Below are 13,036 nucleotides of genomic sequence, written 5' to 3'. Positions count from 1 at the left end.
ACACTATACACGATGCGCGTGTGTTCCTGTGTATGCACATGTGGGCATGAGCGCACTGTGCTCCTCCTTGTTTCTCTTCCAGCTCATCGCACTTGAAATTGTGAAGTGGAATAGGGGGCGGGCAGGGCAATTCCTTCAGGAGGCAAAACAAATAGACAATGTGTAATTAAAAATTCACAGCTCTGTTCCTCTGCCGTGTCAGAGTTGCTGACATTGACATTTAGAGGAGCATTCACTGGCCAACAAAGGCCTCCTTAATGATTTTGTGTTCCAGTTCCATCTATCTCTTTTTTTGGGACACAGGAGCTGCTATTATTTGTTCCTCCCTTTCTAGTATGAAGCAGAGGCTGAGAAAGCATGTGAGGAAGATGGAGGAACAGATAACAGATCAGCAGAGCTCACCCCCCCTCCCCTCTCTCTCCCATCATCCTTCATTTTTCTCTCCTCCTCCACTTCCGCCTCTACCCACTCTTTCCTCTCCAGTTCTCACATGAACCCCCTCCCTCTCTCTCCTGCTCTCTCCTCCCTCCCTCCCTCCCTCTCCTGCATGAAGCTGCAGTATATGAGAGGGTCTCCTGGGTCCAGCTTCACTGCAGTGTAGAGAAAGGCACAGCGTCTGTTTCAGTACGATGCGATAAAGGATGGTGCACCAAGAGAAACGCATTTACCAGGTGCGTGGGTTTATGTTATGTATGACACGGTGTGTAATGTGGAGCGTGGATCATATGTATCATATATTATTCACATGTATACATGATAGGTGTCCATCATGGGTGTGCTGCCGTAGAGGAATCAGCCATACTGGAGCAGATGTTTCTGGTTGTAAAGGGAGTGGGTGTGTTTTTTTATTATTTTTATTATTTGCCTATCTCTGCTTTCACACCTTTTTTGTTATCAGGACTGATTCCATCTCAGCATGATCGATGTTTCTATAAATCGTGTCACCTGACGACCACAATGACAATGACAACCAGTGTTTTTACCATTTCACATTTGTGATCATATAAAAATATGCTTCGTGTGAATTTGTGCATGTATGTATGTATGAAGACAGGTGGTGCTGGTAATGAGGACAACTGGCTGTCTGTAGTAGATAAGCATTAGGCCAAGCGTTTGTCTGAAAGCGATCGACTGTGATTTATGTCCTTACATCACAGTGTCACATAATGACGAGCCACAAAAGGCGATGTGTGTGATGTTTTGGGTTATTTCAGGAATTGGCTTGTCTAATTTTGGTGGTGTTATGGCTTGGTTGGAGATGAGGGTGTGTGTGTTATCGACCCACATTTTGAAATTTGCCACAATATCATAATATAAGATGCGTTTATAGAATGGAAAAATGTTGTGCAGTAGCATTTAATCCGTTATCAATATATAGTCAAGAAATGTGAGGCTTTGAATATCAAAATACCGCAAAATTTTAGATCCTATGAACTGAGATGAAGTGAAAATGACAGATTGAGAGAATAATTTTACCTGGGAATGGATGAGTCGAAAAGGTATTGGAATCTAATCAAGACAAGGAAACTAAATGTGAGGAGAATTAAGAAAATGATAAGAGAGTGAGAAGGTGTGAAATAGTAGAATGATATGGCATTTTAAATGAAGACCTAGCCAAAGAAGACCTTCATTGAAGCCTTGCAGCAGTTATAGTCATGTGATTGCAAGAGATTAACACTGAGTTTGAACATTAATTTCTTTCTGTATTTGGTTATAAGAACAGAAGGAGAAAAAGGTGCATTTAAAACATATAATATATATATATATATGTTTATATTATGTCTGATGTGTGGACTGGAAAAGGTCTATTAGATGCTTTACCATGCTGAATTATTTGTTCTCATTCATTAACTCCTTGGGAGCTGTGATCTATCCCAGGATGCATTTGGTGTTAAGGCAGGAGACATCTCAAACAGATTATTGACAGATTAACAGTAACACGGGGCAAACGCATGCACAGGATACATGCATTAACAATGTTCTATGCACTGCATGTCATGTTGTCTGTACCTGGGAGAAAAGGCACCTGACCTACTTTTAAAAACACGGTTTTATTTGATAATTTAATAATATTATACAATGATAATGACAGCTGGATTATCTTAATGTGCGACCGGCCATAAATTGGATTACAGGGCTTTGCCCATGTCTTTCTATCTACATTTTCTCTGCACAATTGATCCTTATCCCTCCCTTTTCCTTTAATCCTCCTTTCAAAGCAGCCTATTAATAGCTCACATTTCAATATCAGTTTACGCACCCATCTGGATCATTTCCTCCAATGTGTCAAGCAGAGATACAGCCACACCACTTTTATTCACACTCTTTGTACTTGTGCATGATTTTTTTTTTCCTCTCTTGTTTCTGACAACAGGCCCAGAGGAATGAGAGAGAGTCCATCAGGCAGAAACTCGCCCTTGGCAGTTTCTATGACGACGAGCCCGTCATCTACAACAGCTGCAGCAAGAATGGTACTTCCTCTCGGTGGGTTTGAGCCGAGTGTTGGTCTGTGTGTGTGTAAACGTGTGTTACAGTTTGGTCATGAGGGCTTGTTTTAGCCTCAGACAGGTGACACACTTTATTCTGGGAACAAATGTGGAGACATACTCCAACCTAATATGTTGTTGACAAACCAATATATAAGTATGAGTCTAATCATCATTGTAGCAACTAGGTATATTCAAATTTGGCAAATCAAAAAAGTTCAGTTAATCTTAAAGAGCACATTATTAAATTAAATTAAATTAAATTAAATTAAATTAAATTAAATTAAATTAAATTAAATTAAATTAAATTAAATTAAATTAAATTAAATTAAATTAAATTAAATTAAATTAAATTAAATTAGGTAGTCTGAGAAAATGGCTGTTATTTGCTTGTTGGTATGGCTTTATATACTACCTACATTTTTTTGTGTTTTCCATTAAAAGACACTTTTATTCATCAAAAGAGTTGCAAAATGAATAGAAAATATAGTCAAGACAAGATTAGAAATAATGATTTTTATTCAAAATAATAACTTTGGTTTCGTGTTTTTCAGCTGTGCTAATATAATTGTACAAGGGTTTTCTAATCATCCAATAGCCTTCTAACGCGATTAGCAAACACAATGTACCATGGTGGCTGTAAATAGGCCTCTATACACCTATGTACATATTCCATTAAAAACCAGACGTTTGCAGCTAGAATAGTCGTTTACCACATTAACAATGTATAGAGTGTATTTCTGATTAATTTAATGTTATATTCATTGGAAAAAAAGTACTTTTCCTTAAAAAAAAAAAAATGTCTAAGTGCCCCCAAACTTCAGTCACCATTTTTGTTGCCTATGTAATATCTGAGCTCTTTCTACTGGCAAATGCGAGAAGTAATTGAACGACCAGGAGAGGGAGCTGTTCAACAGCTCACTACATTTAACAACTGAGAAAGAAAAAGTAAAGAAAACACCAGAATTCCTTTGACCTTTCACCAAAGTGAAAGAGTTCCTGAAAAGCCACAATCATGTTTACAGTCGGGCTGAGAGAAGTGACATTGGACTGAAACAATACCTTATTGACTTTCAGCAACGGGACAACGATGCGTGAGTGTCAGAAAGAGCTGGCACCGAGGGGGTGGTGCTGTGGTTAACCTCTGATGAAACAGAGATTACCACGCCTCGGCGTCATAAATCAGACATAATTGCAAGGAAATTCTAACAAAAATGATACAGGGAGGTGATTGTCTGTTGCCAAAACGAAAGGTTAAAAAAGAAGAATAAAAATGCTCCAAAAAGTATTGTGGGATGAAACTGTGACATGAGCAGTGACATTATGCAAATGCATTTTGAAGCATTTATTTTTATTGGTGGAAGATCACAGATAAACAAAAACAAAATCCCATCCACACTTCATCCCACTGAAGAAAAAACAAACTCATGACCAAGGCTTACAAACAACACACACACACAATAGGTAAGAACAGAAAAACCTAGATCTTTAATCTAAGTGCAAAAATGACATGATATCCTTAGAGCCAGGTGGAGGATAATGTTGGAATTAGATGATTCCCAGATTTTCCAGATTCCCACTGTTACAAAAGCTGGCATATTCCTCTCATTTAAGTTTCTAACAACACAGAAAACAATATAGATGTTGTTGTTTTTTTTAAGAATATCATGCATTTAATTCCAATCTGATGAAGGGTAGATTACACAGATGGAATCAAATCAAGGGGAATCATTTTCACAATTAAGTGAGGTTTCATATTTCTTATCAAAGTTTATGACGTCCTCTGGGACACACAAGCGATGGAAACTTTGCATTACATCACACATGTTGGTTAACCATCTACAGCACAACTCTGATTTCTTTTCATGACAGCTTTGAAGCACTTTTTTTTATTTGAGGGGGTGACTTAATTCATCGTGGCCGCCTTTTAAGGAAGTACAGATTTAACCAAACGCTGAAAGAAGAAGTGGTTGCTGTTATGAGTCCAGGGCTATGATTGGTGCTCAAGTAGTAATGTGACTTGATCGGAGGTTAAGGTGGACCAGGCCTTAGTTTGGGTTGGAAATTCCAAAACAACCCTGTCCACTCTGTTTTTGTGTGTGTATGTTATTGTTCTTACCCTGTTGAAGGGTTACTTTTGGTTGTTAGGGTCTTTTGTTGAGTGTCGTGATCAGGAATTCAGGGAATTGTCGTTTGAGCTCTTGGAGAAACTGAGGTCAAGGTTTTTCTGCGACTGCTGTGAGGGATCTGCTTTTATGTCTGTGATTCTAATTGTTATGAATCGCAGTTGCTTTCGTTTCTAGTGGATGAGGTCATACTCGGTGGCATTTCTGATGTCTGATGAAGTCTATAGATACCTGGGTATGTAATTATTGAAGGTGTCATTCCAAAACTGCATAGATTGATAGATATACATTAAACCGTTCAAACGTTTGGGGTCATTTTTTTGTGTTTGTTTTTTGTGTGTGTTGCAAAATGAATAGAACATATAGTCAAGACATTGACAAGATTAGAAATAATATGATAAATAATAATTTTGCCCTTCAAACTTTTTCAGCTGTGCTAACATAATTGCACAGGGGTTTTCAGGGGTTTTCTAATCATCCAATAGCCTTCTAATGTGATTAGCAAACACAATGTACCATTAGAACACTGGAAATGGGCCTCTATACATCTATGTACATATTCCATTAAAAAGCAGACGTTTGCAGCTAGAATAGTCGTTTACCACATTAACAATGTATAGGGTGTATTTCTGATTATGTTATATTCATTGAAAAAAAGTACTTTTCCTTCAAAAATAGGGACATTTCTAAGTGACCCCAAACTTTTGAACGGCATTTAACTTTATTAATCCCAAAACTGGGATTTTTTTTCATTGCTACAAGTCTTTTCATAAAACATTGAAAGATGCATGCATTCATAGATTTGGTCCTATTTAGCTGTAAGAGCATAGCTGAAGTCTGATTGAACCAGGCCATATAAATGCACATCATTGAGAATCTACTTATCTTAACTAAAACACAAAAACAGTGAGTGTGGCACTTCCTGAACTTTCTGCTGTCAACGCAAAAGCTCTTTCGGAGAAATTAAATGTGTTGTGGAGAAATATAAAAACCTAAAATCCTTTGGGGCATTTACAAAATCTCTACAATCAATCAGTCATTTTTTCTCACATCTGAACAGGTTTCATTGGGACTGATACATTTTGAGAGTCTCTTAATGAACACACTAACATGTCCTCTCTCATGTTCACTTTGTATTTCACCTCAGGCTGCAGAGTGGAGTGAACCTGCAGGTGTGTTTCGTCAACGACAGCAATAGTGACAAAGACAGTGATGCGGAGGACAGCAGGACAGAAACCAGTCTGGACACACCGTTGTCACCCGTGGTAGGAACACTCTCACCCCGAACACTCTCAATACTCCACGTCATAACCCCTGAGAATATACAGTGTCATGTATACTTCCTCTCCAGAGCAAGCAGAGCTCCTCATTATCAGACCGGGACACAGCGGAGGAGGACTCGGATCCGTTAGATGACTGCAGCGGGTTCTGGCAGGTGCAGCGGAGACTGCAGGAGGAGGCCAAAGTGGCACTGGCTCTAGCTCGACCCATGGCTCGCATGCAGGTCGAGGTGGAGAGGCAAATCCAACTGCACAGACGTTCACCAGTGGCTGACTTGGTTAGTCAGTGGGTGTATATGTCTCTGTGTGTATTTTCGGACAATAAAAACGAAGTCAAAGTGAACTAAAGTAAAAGAGAACTGAGCTGCTATTACAGGAAACACAATACTTATGACAGCACGTGGTAATTGCATGCTGAAAAAGTCAGTTGGGGTTTAAAAGTGAATGTGCATGTGACCACTCTCACAGATTTCCTGAACAAGATTTCAATATTGATTCTCTTAGGGAGATTTACAATTTTGGCATTGTGGATAGTTGATATGAAAGAAATTCTCTGAACTAAAAGCTTCTTTCCCCCCCCTCCTCCGTTCCATTCAAAATGAACTAAGACAATTGCCTCAAGGCCTGGCAGTGTCTTCAGTGGAGGAGCTCCTGGCGTTACTGCCATGTTTTCAACATCATGATGCTCTCACATGGGCAGATCATGTGAGACTAACAATGTTACTCATGGAAAAGTAAACAAAAGAAAGCAACGTTTTTGGTGACGAATACCACAGCTTTAGTCTTTTATCCACATTGTGTGTGCTTTTTGCACATATATGTATTTAACATGCAGTGATCTCCTCTCTATGTGTGTTTATGTGTAGCTTCCCCATTTGCCTCACATCAGCGAGGGCTTGATGAAGAGGAGTTTGAGGCGAGGGGACATGAGAGACATGAGTCTTGGACAGCTGCAGGTCATCACAAATGACTTGCACTCACAGATTCAGAGTGAGTATCAGACACACACACTTCACACAAACAGACACTATTATTTGTATACATATATACTCTCTTTCCAAATAAATGTCTAAGATACACTTTTGCCCCAGTTCTTTAGTGGCTAAATACAAATGTAATTGAGAAAATATTGAATTGCTCATTTGAATGCACTTTAACTGCTCTCAAAATAAAATAAAATAAAAATTACAAAAACAAAACTGAGACTTAAAGGAGCAAAGTTTAAGGAGTACACTCTTTAGTGAGTACAGGTAGAATCTTTTTTATAAAGGTTCCACTAAGAACCCTTTTAAAAACCTTCATTCAAGAAAGGGGGTTTAAAGGGTTCTTTGGATCAAAATGGTTCTTACTGGAACCATTAGTGTTGCCAAGAACCTTGAAAAACCCTTTCCCAAAGAAAGGGTTTTTCAGAAGCAAATGGTTCCAGGTAGAACCTCAGCCCTTGTAGAATGACCCTTTTGGAACCCTTATTTAGTGGAAATGAATGGGGACACAACAGATTTACGGTGGCCTGTTGTTCAGTGAACTACGGTGGCCCGTGCAAACCAGAATGATTCTCGTCTTAGTTTGTGTCGTAATTTTTCCACCTCAAAAGGCAAAACTCGTGTTCTGGCTGGTTTGTCCTTACAGGTCACTGTAGAAACATGGCAGCAGAACATGGTGGCCTCCATCCAGCAAGGCCCATGGCAAAAGTACTAAACCTACAAAAAAGCAATTATACAATCATAATAAGATGCTTGTGGGTAGTAGTTTTATTATTTCTTATTATTTCTGTCAATAAACCCTTGTAAATGTTACAAACTGGGCCTTTAAAAACTAATGTATATATCAAAAAATGAGATTTTTCCAAATGTTCCTCTCCTCTCCAACCAGTAACAATCCCACCAATGCTTTAATCTTGATTATAATTTTACACAGGTTTAAATGAAGAGCTTGTGCAGCTGCTGCTAATGAGGGATGAGCTGCATGTGGAGCAGGACGCCATGTTGGTGGACATAGAGGACCTCACCAGGTGACGCTCTCATATCTCTGTCTGGTCTTTGTCTCATGAGCTGTGTTTGGATATTTACCGGACGTCTTATCGTCATCTTCTTGTTTTTTTTCTTTTTTTCCTGTCATTACAGGCACGCTCACAGCCACCATCGTCACCAGGCAGAGAAATCTCTCTCGAAATAAAACACCCACGACGTCCCCCCCCCAACATGTGTCTGTCTGCACGTCATCAGTGTTACTCATGAAACTCCATCTGTGCTGTTCCTAAAGAGCTGAATACGACACAAATAGTTATTATCACATACGCAGTCGCGTTGCACTACAGGATGTTGTCGAGGGGCAGAGGAGAGCGCTGCTTTCAGCGTGGACACAGCTGAGTTGGTGCGGGCTTCTCACTTCCACTCAGCATGATTAATCATAGCACATTCAGAGAATGGAAACTCTTGACTTCCATCCCCAACACTGATTTACCTCTTGATTGATTTTGCACAGTGCACTCATGAATGCTGGCATGGACTCAAAATGAAGAAGTGTCCAGTCTTCTCTACATCACCTTTTAACACTGAAATCTACCGTCTGAGCTGCTGCGACACAAAACAAACACAAAAATAAATAACACCATGCAGCTTAGCTTCACCGGTCTTGAAAAGATCACACACGATTGGCTGTGACAGTTTCCCACCTGCTTTAAATGCTGTGTGTTAAACATACAAAACATTTGTATTTGTCAAATGCGGTGAAACGAGATACCAAAATGAGGTGTGGGTTCAAAAATGATTTGAGGTCCACACACAGAGAAAGAGACTGAGGAAGCATAACTGAAAGGCATGCTGACACAAACAGCCTCTTCATTAAAATATGCAATGGGATTTTTGCTCTGCTCAATTTACTCAACGCTCATGGAAGTTGAACGTGAAAAAAACAAAGTATAAAACAAATATATTCATAAAACAAAATAAGCTATATCTATTTTACGTGTTTGAAAAGTTTATGGACATACCGTATGTAAATGTTAAACTTTATTGAAAGGACAGAGAACAATACCTTGTCGTCTATCTGTGTTTTAGTGTGTTCACTATAAGCTTTTCAAGAATGTCAATCAATCGACACAAAGGAATCTTTCATTTCCTATCATTTGCTCCATCAGTTGCTCCATCAACGTTCCGTATAATGATTGTATCATGATTGTAAAAAAAAATAAGAAGAGAAAAGAAATAAATGTTTCACTGGTGTGAACTCTGGTATTTCACAAGACTTATTTTGCATTGAGTGTTCCGACTAACTCTGATTCTGACTGTGAGAGTGGAGTTTCTCTATGCTTTCACACTTCTGTTCACACTTATGTAATCTCTTTATTCTGCAATTCATGCGTATTCTTAAATGCAAATTACACTTACAAGTAAGTAAGGGGAATGAGACACTGGGGACAAAACAAACTGCTGTTTTTAGTTTTACAATAGTACCGTTAAAATATGAAATGAGCCTATGGGAAAATGCAACTATTGTGATTAATACGTACATTTTACAATAACTTAGTTCAGTTTCAAAATTATTATAATATGATTTGGCTAGATAAATGTGGTCGGATGATATTAAAAATAATCAGAAATGAGGGGATTGAAACTCACTATCTTGGGGGTCCAACAAGCAAATAGAAGAGATCTGCCACAGCTAATTACCTACACCGAGTAAGACAGGTCCTCAAGAGTCAGATGGTCAGAAAAAGATCCAGTAAGCCATCATTGTCCTGCCCTGCTCGCATGATTACCTGGTCAAAGGAAGAGATACGCGACACTGACCAATACAATACCGTGCAGAACCCTAGGCCTCCGAGGACCCGAGCTTTTAAGGGAGACACGTTGGCAAGTGGTGAATTTATTTTTATTTTATACACATGTATATGGGAGGATAAATCGGTGGATAATGGATGGATGGATATACCGTATATATAAATATAGATAGATATGTATGTGTTTATGTATGTTATTGTGTATTGTTACTCTAAAAGTAGTGATGGTGATGGAATCGAGTGTTACAGATGAAAATGAGAGTATGCTTTCCCCTTTGGAAATGTCAATGTCAACAATGAACAGTCATCAGCTTCAGTGTGAAGCTGCACAGTTACTTCATCGCTGATGTTTCACTTAATGTTAATTCCAGTTTCACTAGAGCACAAGGTGCTATATGGTGGGAAAAGGAAACTGCACAACCCTTGACTCTGCTCTGTCAATTTACTGTTCGGTGTCAACACAAGTCTGTGATTTTTGGGGGAGGGGGGAACCCCTGCGTCACTCTAGAGTATAAAACACATAAGCTGAGCTCAGTTAGACTCAAGAAGAAATCTGCGTCAACCCTCCTCATACAAGATGCTGCTCATCAAACCTTGTGAGTATGCAGTAACTGAATAATATATATTTTTAAAAAGAACAAACATATATGACTAATATTTTGTTTCTTCTCGTTGACAGACCTCAGTCCAGCGCTCGTGCTCCTGGTGCTCAGCTCTTCTCTGTGGCACGTCGCTCAGCCCCTGCCAGTGAAGAGCAAAGGCTTGATAACAGAATCCTGTGTCTTATATGCAAACACTCTCCTACAGAATATCACCGTTGCTCTCACACAGGTAAGCCTCGAAGACACACACAATCTCTTTAATGTCTTTATTTTTTCATAAAGCCTCTGTTTATTTGTTTTTGGTGGGGGACACAGAACGACCTGTTCAGTGGAATCGACTGCTCAAAGCAGAGTGTGGAGATGAACACAGAGACGGACACGCCATCTGTGTGTGCACCAAAGGTACATATGTAATGATGAAAGATGGCACTTTTTTATGTGGACATTCAGTATTCCAGGAAATGAAAACCATATTACAGACACACAGGATATTATATGTCTCAGTGTTTGTCTCACAGGGATTATCAACATGTTCTGGAACCACTACATCAGTATTTGATCAGGTAGGTTAAGTCCTGTCTCTACGATAAACTGTATTATTACTACATAATCTTGTCACTTTATAGATTACCTCATAAAGTAGAGATTTACACCAAGGTGTAAACACATTCAATATAACTAATTGTGATGTTTTGCCATCCAGGAGTCATGTCTGAAAAACATTGTGCAGGATTTGGAGCACTACTACAAATTTCTGGCATCTCAGCCGGACCCTAACAATCAGCTCAGTCCAACAGTTCTGTTCAGCCTCAGAGAATTCATGGAAGTAAGTCATTTTTACACTACATGTCGAAGTTGTAGCACAATATGAAGCAATACTAATAAAATACATGACTGTCCAGTGAGTGGCTAGTTGGATAAAGGGTAGGCAAAGTCACATTGTGCTCAGATTTGTTTTAATTATAGATACATATAAGATAAATAAGATTAATGTAAAGGGCTATACAGTAAGAGGAAGATATTGTAAACAGTGGTAATGAGTTAAATGTCAAACCTTTGCTCTCAACAGAACTGCTTCACATGGTCTGCGTTCACAGATTTGACCTTAAAGCAGGTAAGTGATGCTCACTGTACATTCTGTGGTTTCAAACGTGTAGACAGAACTGTGAATCGATACTTATTCCATATGATAAAACTAGAAAAATGTCTTATACCAGTTGAATGTATTACAGTAATAAACCCTTAACCGTGGCTGCTTCTTATGTTAAAGGATGCTGAAGACCGTCCGAGCACCTACGACGAAAGACTGAGCCTCTGCAAAGTGTTAAAGGGCTTCCACGTCCGCGCCATCACCATCAACAGGGTCGTTGGATACATGCACTCTGGAGATCACACAAAACCTGTGCTCCAATAGATTCAGAAACCTTCACAGAACCACTTTACATCCAATAATGTTACAATCCCACTATCTAGTCTTGACAGAAAACACTCTTAACTACTCTTAATTATCCTTTTATTTTTAAAGGGACCTTATTTATATTTCACAGAAATCTATATTTAACATCAAGATGGTGTGTTTAAGTACTTTGTTTAAAAAGTGTATTTCCAAATTGTGAACTATTTATTTATTCGTAAACATTTTTATTTATGTCACAGACTATTTATTTCCATCTATTTATTATTGTAATATTCTCTGCACTCATTAAATAAATATATTTCCTGCATAATCCTGCTGATGTGTCTTTTATGTATTCAGTGTTATTGGTTTTTGCAGTGTAAATTTAGCCACTTGACCAAAATCCATGGGTTTGGAGTCAGTGACATGGTCATGTGACATAAAACTATTGTAAGTGATTTATTGATATTCTACTGTATTTGGATTTTGAATGACAGAGCAGTGACTTCCTCTGAAGTGAATGTCTGTCAAATATATTTACCTCAAAGCACTAATAGTCCAGATTGTTTTAGAAACTTGATGTAATACTGTGATACGGACTCTGGGCCCAAAAATCAAAACCTATAATCAACTCTTTTTTTTTTTTTTTTTTTTTTAACTCAGTTAAAATGTAGTGAAGTAGAAAAAAAAAAACATACAATTTTAAAAATGACTTGTACATGACTTTGTATTTTACTTGAGTACGTATTGACTCAAGCATTGTACTTAGTTACTTTATAAATCCTATCCGTTACCCCAAAATAGTTTTTTTATATATTTCTACTACCCTCACACCCCACGCAAAGTAACTAAGTAATTTTTACTTAAAGTACATTTCAAATGAGCTACTTTTACTTCTACTTGAGTAATATTTCATCAAAGTATTGGTACTTTTACTTGAGTACAATATTTTAGTACTTTTTCCACCTCTGCTGATTAATTATTCTTTCTTTTAAAATGCAAAGTTTTGAACGTTGGACTGTCAATTTTTATTTTATTTTTTTATTATTGTGTGAGCATCACAAACTGGACTAATATTGCTGTTGTAGTGCCACCTAGTGGAAAAAGTAACCCACTGCACATGTGGCTGCACCACAGAACCTCACCACTCATGTACACACAATTTAAAAAAAAAAAGTTGTAGTAGTTCATTTATTAATTTGAAGTGTTGAATAATAACAGTTTAGTGTTAAACACGTGTGTGAGTTTAGTGAACAGTGGCAGGTGTGTGAGAGCCGGTTAATTGCAATCAGCGTCAGTTCTCTTACACCTGTGTTAGTTAGAGCGAACTCTTCCTCTACACCTGGATTATCTCGAGCCTGAAGG

The 13,036-nt window shown here is 38.3% G+C and overlaps 1 protein-coding gene across 1 annotated transcript; it reads left to right on the top strand.

The window, feature by feature from the left end:
• Nucleotides 1-641: 641 nt before the first annotated feature.
• LOC310926685 (schwannomin-interacting protein 1-like) lies at nucleotides 642-7,907 on the top strand (the record flags this gene model as incomplete). Its single annotated transcript, XM_083888871.1, has 6 exons — nucleotides 642-671; nucleotides 2,375-2,484; nucleotides 5,760-5,877; nucleotides 5,964-6,170; nucleotides 6,759-6,882; nucleotides 7,810-7,907. 6 exons carry the CDS (start codon nucleotides 642-644, stop codon nucleotides 7,905-7,907), a joined length of 687 nt encoding a protein of 228 aa, XP_083744997.1.
• Nucleotides 7,908-13,036: the final 5,129 nt, after the last annotated feature.

Source organism: Microchirus variegatus (assembly GCF_963457635.1).
Source record: "Microchirus variegatus genome assembly, chromosome: 5".
NCBI lineage: Eukaryota > Metazoa > Chordata > Actinopteri > Pleuronectiformes > Soleidae > Microchirus > Microchirus variegatus.
This window is presented reverse-complemented; position numbering and strand designations above follow the sequence as displayed.